The 14756-nt window shown below is 35.8% G+C and overlaps 1 protein-coding gene across 2 annotated transcripts in view; it reads left to right on the forward strand.

Annotated features, from left to right (window-relative positions):
* DEPDC1B (DEP domain containing 1B) overlaps window positions 1–14756 on the forward strand; it is a 102634-nt gene that overhangs the window by 10460 nt on the left and 77418 nt on the right. For both annotated transcript variants that reach the window (XM_012664531.1, XM_012664532.1), the window contains exon 2: window positions 3104–3369. In XM_012664531.1, coding sequence (XP_012519985.1) covers window positions 3104–3369 — 266 coding nt within the window. The remainder of the gene's footprint in view (window positions 1–3103; window positions 3370–14756) is intronic.

Raw genomic sequence — 14756 nt, forward strand, 5'->3', positions numbered from 1 at the left:
TTTTTTTGCTTCCAGAGGTAACACGTGATCGTTGTAAAAATATGTTGTGGAAATATGTTACACAGTAAAAGTTGCCCATGTTTCTACCTCAGAAGAGATGATCTTTTTTTCTTTGTTTTTGAACAGTTTGTTATATATTCTTTTAGCTTTTTATATGCATATACTAAAGTAGATAGGATCAGATTATGTATATTGTGTTTTACCTTTTTCTCATACTTAATTATATCTATGTCTGTCTAGACCTATTGATAGAATTCTGTTTTATGGCTATTCCACATTGAATAGAATCAATTTCTATTCAAATTCTAATTTTTCTCTGATATAAACAGTATACGAAAAATTCTTATAAATGCTTTTTTTAAACACCTGGATTTATTAAATATAATTCAACATAAAATTCAACTTCTAAATGTTTTTTGTCTCATATGTATGCTTCTAAATATATGGTGAATCCTTAAAAGTAGAGTGCCTGAATAAAAAGAGATCAAATCTTAAATAAGCATTTATTGAACACTTACTAGATTCTTTTCTGGGGCTAGCTTTAAAACAATATGGAGATGAAACTTTTGTTTTCCTTTAACATTTTTTATTTTCAGAAGAATGTAGAGAGAACCTGGATTTTAGATTCAAGATACAGATTTAATATACAAATTGGTTCTACCACTTATTAGCTGTGTAGTTTGGCGTAAATACCTTTATTTCTGAAAGATGGTTTATTATGAGTATTATATGTATACAAAGGCACAATGGGGAGAAAAGTTTGTAATATTCTAGTCTAAAAGGAACAAAAAGGACAGTTATTTATTCACATGTTTACATTTTATTAATAGAAGCAAAGACTTTAGACAAGAGCCTCATGACGGGGTGGTACAATTTTGAGGGGTGCCAGGAACATCCCTATTAGTGTCCTTGGTGTCTCTGGCATAGGACTATGGAAAGGCTTTAATTGTTTTCATATAACAAGTGTTCTCCAGCACTGCCAGTGTGTATCTACTACCTCTTCCCTCTGCTAGCTGCCTGGTGGGATGCTGAATGTGTCAATACTCTGTCCTTAATGGTTCCGGTATGAACTAAATGAATAAGCTTCTTTATTCTGGGCCTTTCTGCTTCCTGATTTCCTGCTGACTGATGTAACTTTATGCACCAGTAAGGAGGAAGAAGCTGAGTTGTCATGAAGTTATTGGAAAGTGACATCTAAGAGAGACATCTGGTTTTTGTCTTCAAGGATGCTATGAGACATGGTAGCTTGTGTGCCCCTTCAGTGATGTCTTGGAGTGGAAGGAAACTGGATTTTTTTTTTTTCCCCTTTTGCCACCCTCCTCATTTGCTGGCAGAAACTGGATGTTTTTTGAGTACTTATCATGTGCCAAGCCCTGTGCTTGGTGCCAGTAAATGGCAGAATTGGGATTTGAACCCAGGTCTAACTCTATACCTAATGTGTTCCCATTCTGTGGGGGATGATTCTGTCCTAGTGAAGTGGTTCAGAGTTTCTTCACTTTGAGGTCAGGAACATTGTGTTGTGAGCATTGCCAGCAGCATATTATAGTGCGTCAGTATGTATGCAATCTGACAATAGTGCTTTCTTAGAAGGTTCCTAAATAAAGTGGAAGCAGTGGGGTATACATTCTGTGGATTTAACTAAAGTGGGTCGAATCAACACGTGGTACGCTGTTTCTTAGCAGGCTGACTGTGCACGACGCATGGCTCCCATTTTAATTTCCATGGTTTTTGACTCCCCAAATCTGAAATTTTCTGAGTTTCTGGGGCATGTTTTTATTTAGTACAAATTTCTACAGAAAAGTGTTAACTGCACCAAAGCCACATTTTTGTCCCCAGAGGCTGGACTAAACCCCGGTCAGTGGAGACTCCATTAAGGGGTCTTCTCAGTATATTCGCTCAGCTCTGACAGCCATACCCACCCAAATAATAAATATAACAACAGTGATACTATAATATCTAACAATTACTACATATTTCTTATGTGACAGGCACTGTGATAGGCTTCATAGATATTATCTCACATTATCTCATCTAGGCTTTGTAACAACCCTATCATGTGGGTGCTGCTTTACAGCTGGAGAAATGTAGGCCTAACTAGCAATGATTTGGAGGTTGTCCAGCTGGTCAGTAGCACAGCAGCCTCTGAACCCAGCAATATTTGACTTCAGAGCCTGCACTCTACTCTGTCTACCGCTTCCATGTGGTATCTCTGAAGATACCATGCATACTTAAATTTCTGGGTTCTTTCAAAAGAGTCTCAGAATCATGAGGTGGTTTTAAACTAATATATTATTTGAAGTATGTAGTAGCTATTCTTTCCAACAGCTTTGTTTTGCATGTAAGCAAAAACTGGCTATTTACTTTTAAAGGTTTATCTTTGTGGTCTTGAGCCATCAGGCAGTATTATTATATTATCTTATGCACCTCTCTTCTCTTCTCCCCATATAATGCCTTTCACATAATAAACGATCTATAAATATTTGCTGAGTGAAGTAAAGTCATGTTATGCATGGGACTCTGAGAAATGAATTATGCATAAAGGGCTTAGTTTTAACCATTTATTATCACATACTTTTTCATTTATGTAAACACCCATTAATAGAGCAACTTTACAGCCATCTCAATACATACTTCTTTTTTTTTTTTCTTATTTCAGGGTATTATGGGGGTACAAACATTTTGGTTATATTTTATGTCTTTGCCTCACCCAAGTGAGGGTTAGAAGCTTCAATACGTACTTCTTGAATAAATAAATGATGAACTAGCCTTGAAAAGTTGCATTTGCTTTAGACTTTTTTCTATTGATATATTTTTATTTTAATTGTGATAAAATATACATGTTATAAAACTATTTTCACCATTTTCAAGCATATAGTTCAGTGGTATTAAGTACATTCACATTGTTGTGCGACCATTGTCACCATTTATTCTTCAAAACTTTTCTTTAGAGTTTGAAGTCTTTCAATAAAAAATTTGCAGGACTCCATTTATCCAAGCAGATTTTTAAAAGGAAAAATTACATTCATTGGTTTAAATATTTGGGATATAATAATGTTTAAAAAAATTAGTTGATTACTAAATGTCATTCTCTGTTTTCCCCTAGTGGAATGAAACAGTGGAGCTTTTTCGTGCTAGGATGCCCTTACGGAAACATCGCTGTCGTTTCAAGAGTTACGAGCATTGCTTCACAGCGGCTGAAGCTGTGGATTGGCTGCATGAGCTGCTGAGGTGCAGTCAGAACTTCGGCCCTGAAGTGACTCGCAAACAAACGGTCCAGCTGCTAAAGAAATTCTTGAAAAATCACGTTATTGAAGACATCAAGGGAAAATGGGGTCAGGAAGATTTTGAAGACAACCGTCACTTATACAGGTAACAGCAGCGTGTAAACAGTGAAGGGGGAACCCTGAAGGAATGGGGGGATGAGTGGATCTGGTCCAAGCCTGCTAAAACTTCCTGTTATGAAAGAATTTACCTTGTCCATTGAAGTGATGGTTCTATTTGTGATTTGTCGAGTGGAGAACTGAATGTGTTGTTAGAGCCAATTGTAGATTTTCTTGGCCCTTTAGAGCACCCTAGAGCTGTTTTTTCTTGCAGTGATTTTTCAGTGAGGAAATCTTTTCATGCCTTTTGCTCACCTGGGAGCACAGCTATAATAACTTAGTACTTCTGGAGAATCAGAAAGAGTGAAACAATAGCTCTGGGTTTGGCTTTTCTGAGCAATGAGGATTGGCATATTTGGGGGGTTAGTGGCAGAGTGTATCTGATCTTTAAACAGCTCAGGGCCCATATGAAGAATTGTGCTAGAATTCCCTGATATTTCAGATTAAGCCTGACAATGCAAGTCTACTTTTCCCCAAATATGTTTGTTCATGTTTCAGTGCTATTTTATGATGTGGACACTTATCACCAGACAATCCGAGGGAAAGTGGTGATCTCTCTCCTGTGCTTCTCTTCTTCTCACTGCACACTAGGCTGTTTTATTGCTGGAGGTGGAAGGGCCCTACCTAAGATTTAGGTGTGGGAGAAGACTAAAGAGGAATGAAGTCACACAAGTCAAGAAGAGGAAATGTTGCCTTATCTACAGAGACGCCTACCAAAGTGCTAAGAACCCTGAGGGGGATTAAAAGAAGAAATGGAGAATATGGATCCTTAACATTTGCTTTCTTTAAGAAATGTAATTACAACACATTTAATGAGGGCAGCCAGAGCTGTTTTTTGTTGCAATGATTTTTCAGTAAGGAATTCTTTTCATGCCTTTTGCTTACCTAGGAGGATGGCTGTAATAACTTAGTACTTCTTTTGGAGAATCTGAAAATGTGAAATAATAGTTGAGAAAAGTGGCTTTTAGCAGAGAAAAACTGGCACTCTCATACCTGAACCATTGCTTTGTCTCCCTCTTGGACTAATTGCTGAGAGCAGAGTGAGGGTGGTCACGAGTGCATAGGGTGAAGAACAGATATTGCTGTACATTTAGAATCTAACTTCTTCATGGATTTTTGCCAGCAGCCTCCAGCGTCCAGATATCAAGACTGTCATCTGAGCAATTAGTCATTTTTCCATTTGGTGGTTATTTCTGGCTTTGATGATCCAACTTTTAATTAGGATCTTGGTGATCTCCGCCTATTCTGAGACCTTAGTGCTTACTAGCATCAGATAGTGGAAATTGTAGCCCTGGTTTGACATACCACACTTCACTGGGGATTCTTAAGTGATTATTTCTCTTAGGAAACTAATTGCTTATATCCCATCAAGATTTAGCTAGAACACTTCTGAAAGATTCTCTGGATGAGTAACTTCCAATCTGTTCTATCGTTACTTAAATTGGGTACCTCTCACTGAGTCTCATGAGACTTTATGGGTCCTCAGGAGAGTGAAATTAGACATATTCTAGGAGCTGACCATGTAGCATTGACTGCCAGGGCATGTTTCACTTCAATATTAAGACTTAGGCCGGGCACGGTGGCTCACGCCTGTAATCCTAGCTCTCTGGGAGGCCGAGGCGGGCGGATTGTTTGAGCTCAGGAGTTCGAGACCAGCCTGAGCAAGAGCGAGACCCCGTCTCTACCAAAAATAGAAAGAAATTAATTGGACAGCTAAAAATATATAGAAAAAATTAGCCAGGCATGGTGGCGCATGCCTGTAGTCCCAGCTACTCGGGAGGCTGAGGCAGTAGGATTGCTTGAGCCCAGGAGTTTGAGGTTGCTGTGAGCTAGGCTGACGCCACGGTACTCTAGCCCGGGCAACAAAGTGAGACTCTGTCTCAAAAAAAAAAAGACTTAATCATGTATCCCATTTTAAAAAATAGAGTACACAAGACAGATTAAATTCATTCATTAAATAATGATTTTTTTTTCCCTCCAGTTTCTCTAATAGAATACTCGTGAGTCATAAAAGAAAAAATATTTTCTTTTGTTATTTACCACCTGAAAGTTCATTACGGCTTTCCCTTTTCCTTGAGTGGAAGTTCTGTAAGTTAACCACTGACTTTTGCCAATTGCCTAGATTAATCTGGAATGAAATCTATTTAGACATGTAAATCATTTGTTAAGGTGCCCGTGCCTTGAATTGAGAGTGAGCTAATGAGTTGCAGCCAGCTGTTGCATACATTCAGGCTTCTTACTATTATTGGTACTTAAGATCATCACCATTGCTTGCCGATACTTCAAGAAAGAATATCGTGCTGCCCCACCTGCCATATCTCCTGCTTTCCGTAGGTGATGAGTACTACTGCCAGTTATGAAAGCAGAAGAGGGAGGGCATGAGCTAATTTCAAAATAGATGGAGAATCAATGAGGTGGCAAAATTCAGGGACAAACTTCTAAGTATCAAGCTTTGTGAAAGAGGAGCCTTTTTAAAAAAAAAAAAATTTAATTTTTCTTTCATTTTTAGCTGACATGTAATAATTGTACATGTTTATGGGGTAGAGAGTGACATATTGATACATGTATACAATGTATAATGATCAAATCAGGTAATTAGGATATCCATTACTTCAAACATTTATCATGTCTTTGTATTGGGAACATTTAAAATCCTCTCTTCTAGCTCTTTGAACATAAACAATATAGTATTAACTATATTCACCCTATAGTGCTACGAACACTAGAACTTATTCCTCCTATATAACTGCAATTTTGTATTAACCAACCGCTTTCTATCTTCCTCTCCCTCTACCTTTTCTCTAATAACCGTAATTCTACCCTCTTCTACCCTCTACTTCCATGAGCTTAATTTTTTTAAGCCCCCACATATGAGTGAGAACATGGTATTTATCTTTCTGTGCCTGAATTACTTAACATAATGTCATCCAGTTTTATCCATGTTGCTGAGAATGACAGAATTTCATTCTTTTTTATGACTAAATAATATTCCATTGTGTATTTATACCATATTTTCTTTATCAATTCATCTTTTGGTGGACATTTAGGCTGATTCTGTATCTTGGCCATTGTGACTAGTGCTGCAGTACAGATATCTCTTTGATATACTGATTTCCTTTGGATAAATAACTTATTATTGGGATTACTGGGTCATATGGTAGTACTACTTTTAGTTTTTTGAGAAACTTCCATACTATTTCCCATAATGGCTGTACTAATTTGCATTCCTACCAATAGTGTATGTGTTCCCTTTTCTCCACGTGCTTATCAGCATTTGTTATTTTTTCTCTTTTTGATAATAGCCACTTTAGTGTGAGATTGTTATCTCATTGTGGTTTTGATCTGGATTTCCCTGATGATTAGTGATGTCGAACATCTTTTCATATACGTTGGCCATTTGTATGTCTTTTCAGAAATGTCTATTTAGATTCTTTGCCCATTTGTTAATCAGATTATTTGCATTTTGCTGTTGAGCTCCTCGTATATTCTGGATGTTAGTCCATTGTCAGATAAATCATTTGCAAATATCTTCTAACATTCTACAGGTTGCCTCTTCACTCTGTTGATTATTTCCTTTGCTATGCAGAAGCTTTTTAATTTGATATAATCCCATTTGTCTATTTTTGTTTTTGTTGCCTCTGCTTTTGTAGTTTTACACATAAAATTTTTCCCTAGAACAATGTTCTAAATCATTTTCCCTATGGTTTCATCTAGTAGTTTTATAGTTTCAGGTCTTACATTTAGGTCTTTTTTTTTTCTTTTTAGAGATAAGATCTTGCTCTATTACCCAGGCTGGAGTGCAGTGGCCTCATCATAGCTCACTGCAACCTCAAAATCCCGGCCTCAAGCAATCCTCCTGCCTCAGCCTCGCAAGTAGCTAGGACTACAGGAACATGCCACTATGCCCGGCTAATTTTGTAATTTTTTGTAAAGACAGGGGCTTGCTCTGGTGCCCAGGCTGGCTTCAAACTCCTGGCCTCAAGTGATTCTCCCACCTCAGCATCCCAAAGTGCTGGGATTATAGGTGTGAGCTACCATGCGTGGCCACATTTAGGTCTTTGATCTATTTTGAGTTGATTTTTGTATATGATGAGAGATGGGAGTCTAGTTTCATTCTTCTGCATATGAACATTCATTTTTCCCAGAACTATTCAGTAACAAGGGTGTCCTTTCCCCAATGTATGTTTTTGACACCTTTGTTGAAAATCACTTGGCTGTAAGTAGGTGGATTTATTCCTGGGTTCTCTATTCTGTTACATTGCTATCTGTCTATTTTTATACCAGTATCACACTGTTTGGAGGACTATCGCTTTGCAGTAGATTTCGAAGTCAGATAGTTTGATTCCTCCAGCTTTGTTCTTTTTGCTTAGGATTGCTTTGGCTATTTGATGTCTTTTGTGGTCCCATATGAATTTCAGGATTATTTTTTCTATTTCTGTGAAGAATGTCATTGATATTTTGATAGGGATTACACTGACTCTGTAGATGGCTTTGGGTAGTCTGGTCATTGTAACAATATTAATTCTTCTAATCCATGAACATGGGATTTTTTCATTTTTTTTGCATCCTCTTTAATTTCTTTCAACAGTGTTGTGTAGTTTTCAATATAGGGATTTTTCACCTCTTGCTAAATTTATTTCTATGGGCTTTTTTTTGTAGCAATTGTAAATGGGATTGCTTTCGTGATTTCTTTTTTAGCTTGTTTGTAATTGGTGTATAGAAACACTGCTGATTTTTTCATGTTGATTTTGTATCCTACAACTTTATTGAATTTGTTTATCAGTTCTGAGTTTTTTGGTAGCATCTTTAGGTATGTATATATAAAATCTCGCAGTCTGTAAAAAGGGATAATTTGACTTCTTCTTTTCCAATTCGGATGCCCTTTATTTCTTTCTCTTGCCTAATTGCTCAAGGCTAGAACTTCCAGGACTATGTTGAATAAGAGTGGTGGTAATGGGCATCCCTGTCTTGTTCAGTTCACAGAGGAAAGGCTTTCAGCTTTTCCCTGTTCAATGTGATATTTGTTGTAGGTTTGTCATATATGACCTTTATTGTGTTGAGGTATGTTCCTTATATACCTAATTTGCTGAGAGTTGTTATCATAAAGGGATGTTGAATTTTCTCAAATGCCTTTTCCGTATCTATCGAGATGATCACATAGTTTTTGTCTTTCATTGTGTTAATGTGATATATCACATTTATTGATTTGTATATGTTGAACTTTCCTTGTATCCCTGGGATAGATCCCACTTGATCATGGTGTATTATCTTTTTTTATGTACTTTTGGATTTGGCTTGCTAGTATTTTGTTGAGGATTTTTATTTCTATTTTTATCAGGGATGTTGGCCCGTAGTTTTCTTTTTTTGTTGTATCTTTTCCTGGTTTTGGTATCAGGGTAATGATGGCCTTGTGGAATGAGTTAGGAAGAATTTCCTCATTTTCAATTTTTTGAAATATTTTGAATGCTTCCAGCCTCTAGAAGTCTAATGCGCTATCCGTTGTACCATGGAGCCACCTAATTTTTTGAAATATTTTGAAAAGAATTGATATTAGTTCTTTAAAAGTGTGGTAGAATTTAGTAATAAGGCCATCCAGTCCTTCACTTTTCTTTGTTGGGTGACTTTTATTACTGCTTCAGTCTCGTGACTCATTATTGGTCTGGTCAGGTTTTCAGTTTCTTCCTGGTTCAATCTTGGTAGGTTATACATATCTATAAATTTATCCATTTCCTCAAGCTTTTCCAATTTGTTGGTGTGTAGTTCTTCATAACAGTCCCTAATGATCCTTCATGTTTCTGTGGTCAGTTATGTCTCCTTTATTGTTTCTGATTTTGTTTATTTGGGTCTTCTCTCTTTTTTTCTTTGTCTAGCTAATGGTTTGTTGATCTACAAAAACCAACTTTTTGTTTTCATCTTTTACAATTTTTTGGTCTCTATTTTATTTAGTTCTGCTCTGATCTTTATTTTTTTTTTTTCCTTAGACTAACTTTTGGTTTGGTCTGTTCTTGCTTTTCTAGTTCTTTGAGGTTTATCATTAAGTTATTTATTTGAAATCTTTCCATTTTTTCGATATAGGCATTTATTGCTATAAAATTCTGTCTTTGTTCTGCTTTTGCTTTATGCTATAGGTTTTGGTATGTTATATTTCTATTTTCATTTGTTTCAAGGAATTTTTTGTTTCCTCTTAATTTCTTTATTGACCCATTAATTGTTCAGTAGCATGTTGTTTAATTTCTATATATTTGTACAGTTTCCAAATTTCCTCTTGTTAGCAATTTCTAGTTTGATTCCATTGTGATCTGAGAAGATACTTGATATGATTTTAATTTAAAAAATTTGTTGAGATTTGTTTTGTGGCCCAACTCAATCCTGGATACTCAATCCTGGAAAATGTTCCATGTGCTAAAGAGAAGAATGTGTATTCTGCAGATGATGGATGAAATGTTCTGCAAATGTCTGTTAGTTTCATTTGTTCTCTAGTGCAATTTAAGTTTGATATTTCTTTTTGATTTCCTGTCATTGATGGTGTGTCCAATGCCAAAAGTGGAGTGTTGAGGTCTCCAACTATTTGAATTTTATACCTCATGTGTTTTCATGATGGTAGACATTGTCCTTTCACTTCCAGATGTAGGACTCCCTTAAGCATTTTTTGTAGGGCTGATTTGGTGATGATGAATTCCCTCAGTTTTGCTTCTCCAGGAAAGACTTTATTTCTCTTTCCTTTCTGAAGGATAGCTTTGCTGGGGTAGCATTCTTGATTGGCAGTTTTTTTTTTCCTTCAGTGCTTTGAATATATCATCCCCCAGGACTATAGAGTTTTTGCTGAGAAATCTACTGTTAATCTTATAGGGATTTCCTTGTATGTGACTTGATGCTTTTCTTCTGCTGTTTTTAGAATTTTGTCTTTGACTTTGACTTTTGACAGTCTGTAGTGTGTCTTGGAGAGGACATATTTGGGTTGAATCTGTTTCGGAAGTTTTAACCTTCATGTATCTGGATGTCTATTTCTCTCTAAAGACTTATTAGAGATTTTTCAGCTATTATTTCATTAAATGGTTTTTTTATGCCTTTCCCATTTCTTCTTCTTCCAGAATGCCTAAAATGTGAATGTTTGTTTGCTTAATAGTATCCCATATGTCACATAAGTTTTCTTCATTATTTTTATTTTTTTCTCTCTTTTTTTCTTGTCTGACTAGGTTTTTTAAAAGAACTGTCTTTAAGTTCGGGAAATCTTTCTCATGCTTGATTTCATCTATGTTGTTGAAATCTTGAGTGTATTTTTTACTTCATTCATTGAATTCTTCAGTTCCAGTGTTTGTGTTTGGGTCTTTTTAATGATATATATCTTTTTGTTAAATTTCTCATTAAGATCATGAATTGCCTTTCTATTTCTTTGTATTGTCTATCTGTATTCTCTTGTAGCTTACTGAGTTTCCTTAAGATTATTATTTTGAACTTCTTTTCAGTCATGTCATAGATTTCCTTTTCTTTAGGATCTGTTAGTGGTGAATTATTGTGACCCCTTGGAGGTATCATTTTTCCTTGCTTTTTCATTTCTTGTGTCTAATGTTGACCTCTGCCTATCTGGTCTAACAGTTGCATCTTCTAATTTTATGGATTGGCTTTCATAGCGAAAGACATTTTGCTGTAGATGTGTCTACAATGTTAGTTGGTTAAGGTGCTTTGGCTTTGATTCTGGGTGTGTATAGTAGTGTAGTCTCTGTATGATTTCTTTGGATGTAATCAGTGTTAGTGGTGTATGCAAGTTCTTCAGTGGCTTTGGCTATAGTTATTATAGGAGGCTGTGATGAGGCTTTTTTGGGGATGTTAATGCCATGCAGGGTGGTTCTTGGGTCCTTAGTTGGTACACGCAGGACCCTGGGTGGTGGCAGTGGGCAGGGTGCAATGGTTCTTAGATCTTTGGGCAGTATCCAGGGGTGCTGGTGTTTGTGGTTGGGGGCCCAGGAGGGCTGGTCTAAGTAGAATGCTTTTATAAGTATTAAGAATGTTGGAGTGAACAGCAGAGAGGAGTTCTTGCTTGAAAGAAAGGAACTAATGTTCTGCAGCATCTTTGATATTCCAGCTTCATCATGTAATTTGTTTTTTAACTCAACAACTGTAGATGAAAGTGATAGTGTCCTAATTTTAAAGATTAGGAAATTAATAAGGCCAAAATTACCACTTGTCCAAAGTCACCCCAGCTAGTAGGGAAACATAATCAACCTAAAAATATATATAAATATAGTAAAGGAGAGGTAGTTTACTGGGTGTATGAGTTGGAGAAAGCTACATGAAACATAAGGGTTCTTATCGTATTTTTTAAAGAGAAGGAAATTACATATTGGAAATTATGTGTTGGAGAATTTTATAACAAAGGTGATGAGTAAAGCCTTTATTTTGGAATGTGTCAAAAATTATTCTAGATTTTAAAAATGTATGTCATTTTTGTTCTTTGAATGCATTTAAATTTGTTAGCTTTTTTTTTTCTCCAAGAGTCAAAGAACTCAGTATGGAAAATAGAAGAGAAGAGTGAATTTTAGTGTGTAAGAAAGGGAAGCAAGTTCCTAAGATCTGTTCAGATCCATGATAATAAGTGGCGGTGTTGCAGAGGAGTACTCAGCCCTATTTATTAAACCACTTCTTTCCTGTCACCAATACTGATGACTAGAAAGAGTTCTGGATTTGCTGCTGGTGAAGACAATTTTAGATTTCACTGAAGGGTGCTCATCGTTGAACAGATGCTGTTGACTGTGTCTAACATGACACTAGCTTTCTGATGGAGGAGAACCAGTTACACTACCTTGTGTTTTTATAAGAAATTTAAGTTTATATGAGAAGCAGTTTCACTTCTATGATCTCATTTGATCTTTATGATCTCATGTGAACTCATGACAACCCTATGAGGTGAACAGGGTAGATATTTCATCCTCAGAGGACCAGACACTTTCCCCTTTAAAAAGTCTAAACAAAACACTAGGAATGTTCTAGTTAAAGAAATTCCATTCTTATTGTTGCATCTACCCATTGGTGTATGTGAACAAACAATTATGTAGTATTAATTAAACCAAATTTAGTGGATTTTTGTAAAAATAAAAATGTGTGTTATGACTGTGTTGGACTATTTAATGAGAAAAGTGTTTGGCCTGTTGCAGATCTTTACCAGGATGGGGGTCCTCTGGTCTGGCACCTATACATGGCCCTAGACTTGCTTTCATTGTCGGTGCTATCTCTGGTGGGTGGTTGTACCTAAGGAGGTGTTCATGGTTTACAGATAGGCATTAATTGGCTCAGGTGATGGTAGTTGCCTTCTGAGGCATGGGTGCAATTTTCCGTTTATTTTCTTGCCTCCTTCTTGTTCCTTCTTTAAATTTCTACCTCTTTTTATGTATGTCATTTGTATGTTTCCACTTTTCTTTTTCTCCTCCATTATTTCCCTTTTATCTCTCTTTTTATTCCCTCTTCCTCATACTTTCTTTTTTCTTGCCTATTTCCAAAATAATGATTTTAATTTGAAACTGATGTTTATTATGTAGCTATTGTCAGATTTATTGAATAATGTTACTTTCATAGTTCTTAATTTAAAAAGGAGAGGAGTTACACTACCTAGTTCTAGGACTTATTATATAAAGCCACAGAAGTGAAGGCTATGATATTGGTGAAGGGATACACACATAGATCAGTGGAGCAGAACAGAGAGTCAAGAAACAGATACATACAAATATGGCCAGTTGATTTCTCACAAAGTTGTAAAAGCAATTTGATGGAAAAGGTTAGTCTTTTCAGCAAATGACATTGGAAAAATTGGACATCCATCCATTTACATGCAAAGAAAATGAATGTCATCATAAACTTTGTACTTCATATAAAAATTAATTCAAAGGGGATCATAAATTTAAATGTAAAACTTTAGAAATGCAGGAGAAAATGGTTATGTCTTAGAATTAGGCAAAGAGTTTTTATACGTGACACCAAAAGCACCAAACATAAAGGAAAAAACATGATAAATTGGATTTCATCAAAATGAAAAGGTTTTACCCTCTGAAAGACACTATTAAGAGGTTGAGAAGTTTGCAAACCGTATATATAACAATGGAGTGGTATCAAGAATATATACAGAACTCATAAACTCAATAGTAAGAAAACAACCCACTTAAAAATGAGCAAAAGACTTGAACAGACACATCACCAAAGACATGTAGTTAGCAGATGAGCACTTGAAAAGATGTTTAACATAGTAAGCATTAGGGAAATGCAAATTAAAACCACAATGAAATACAACTACATATCTATTAGAATGGCTAATATAAAAATACTGACAATGTCAAGTGCTAATGAGGATGCAGAACAACTGGAAATCTCATACATTGCTGGTGAGAAATGGAAAATAGTTGGACAGTTTTTTGAAAATTTTATTTTATTTTATTTCATAGTATTATGGGGATACAAATATTTTGGTAACATAAATTGCTTTTGTATAGTTTGAGTCAAAGTTATAAGTGTGCCCATCACCCAGACAGTGTGCATTGTACCTGTTAGATGTGAATTTACTCAACCCTTCCTCCCTCCTCCCATCTACATGATTTCTGATTAGTTTATTTCTGTATGTGCACATAAGTGTTGTTCGATTGGTTCCAATTTAATAGTGAGTACATGTGGTGTTTGTTTTTCCATTCTTGTGGCACTTCACTTAGAAGAATGGTCTCCAGTTCCATCCAGGTTAATATGAGAGATATTAGTTCACCATTTTTTTTTATGGCTGAGTAGTATTCCATGGTATACATATACCACATTTTGTTAATCCACTCATGTATTTATGGGCACTTGGGCTGTTTCTGCATCTTTACAATTGTGGATTCTGCTTCTATAAACATTCCAGTGCAGGTATCTTTTTTATAAAATGCCCTTTTTTCCTTTGGGTAAATACCCAGTAGTGGGATTGCTGGATTAAATGGTAGATCTGCTTTTAGTTCTTTGAGGTATCTCCATACTACTTTCCATAGAGAGTATATGAAATAATTTCTACAGCATAAATACCACTTCTTTGTAGGTCTGGTAAAATTTGGCTGTGAAACCAACTGGTTCAGGACTTTTTTGTTGGAAGATTTTTTATTGTTGTTTCAATTTTGTTACCTGATATTGGTCTGTTCAGGAGTTCTATTTCTTCCTGATTGAGCCTAGGGAGGTTGTGTGTTTCCAAGAATTTGTTCATTTCCTCAACGTTTTCAAGTTTATGTGCATAGATATTTTTATAGTATTCAGAGATAATATTTTGTATATCTGTGGTATCAGTTGCAATATCTCCTTTTTTTTTTTTTTTCAGCAAATTATGGGTGTACATACGTTTAGGTTACATGTGTTGCCCTTGGTTCCCCCCCC

Source organism: Propithecus coquereli, unplaced genomic scaffold, assembly GCF_000956105.1.
Source record: "Propithecus coquereli isolate 6110/MARCELLA unplaced genomic scaffold, Pcoq_1.0 Scaffold9, whole genome shotgun sequence".
Taxonomy (NCBI): Eukaryota; Metazoa; Chordata; class Mammalia; order Primates; family Indriidae; genus Propithecus; species Propithecus coquereli.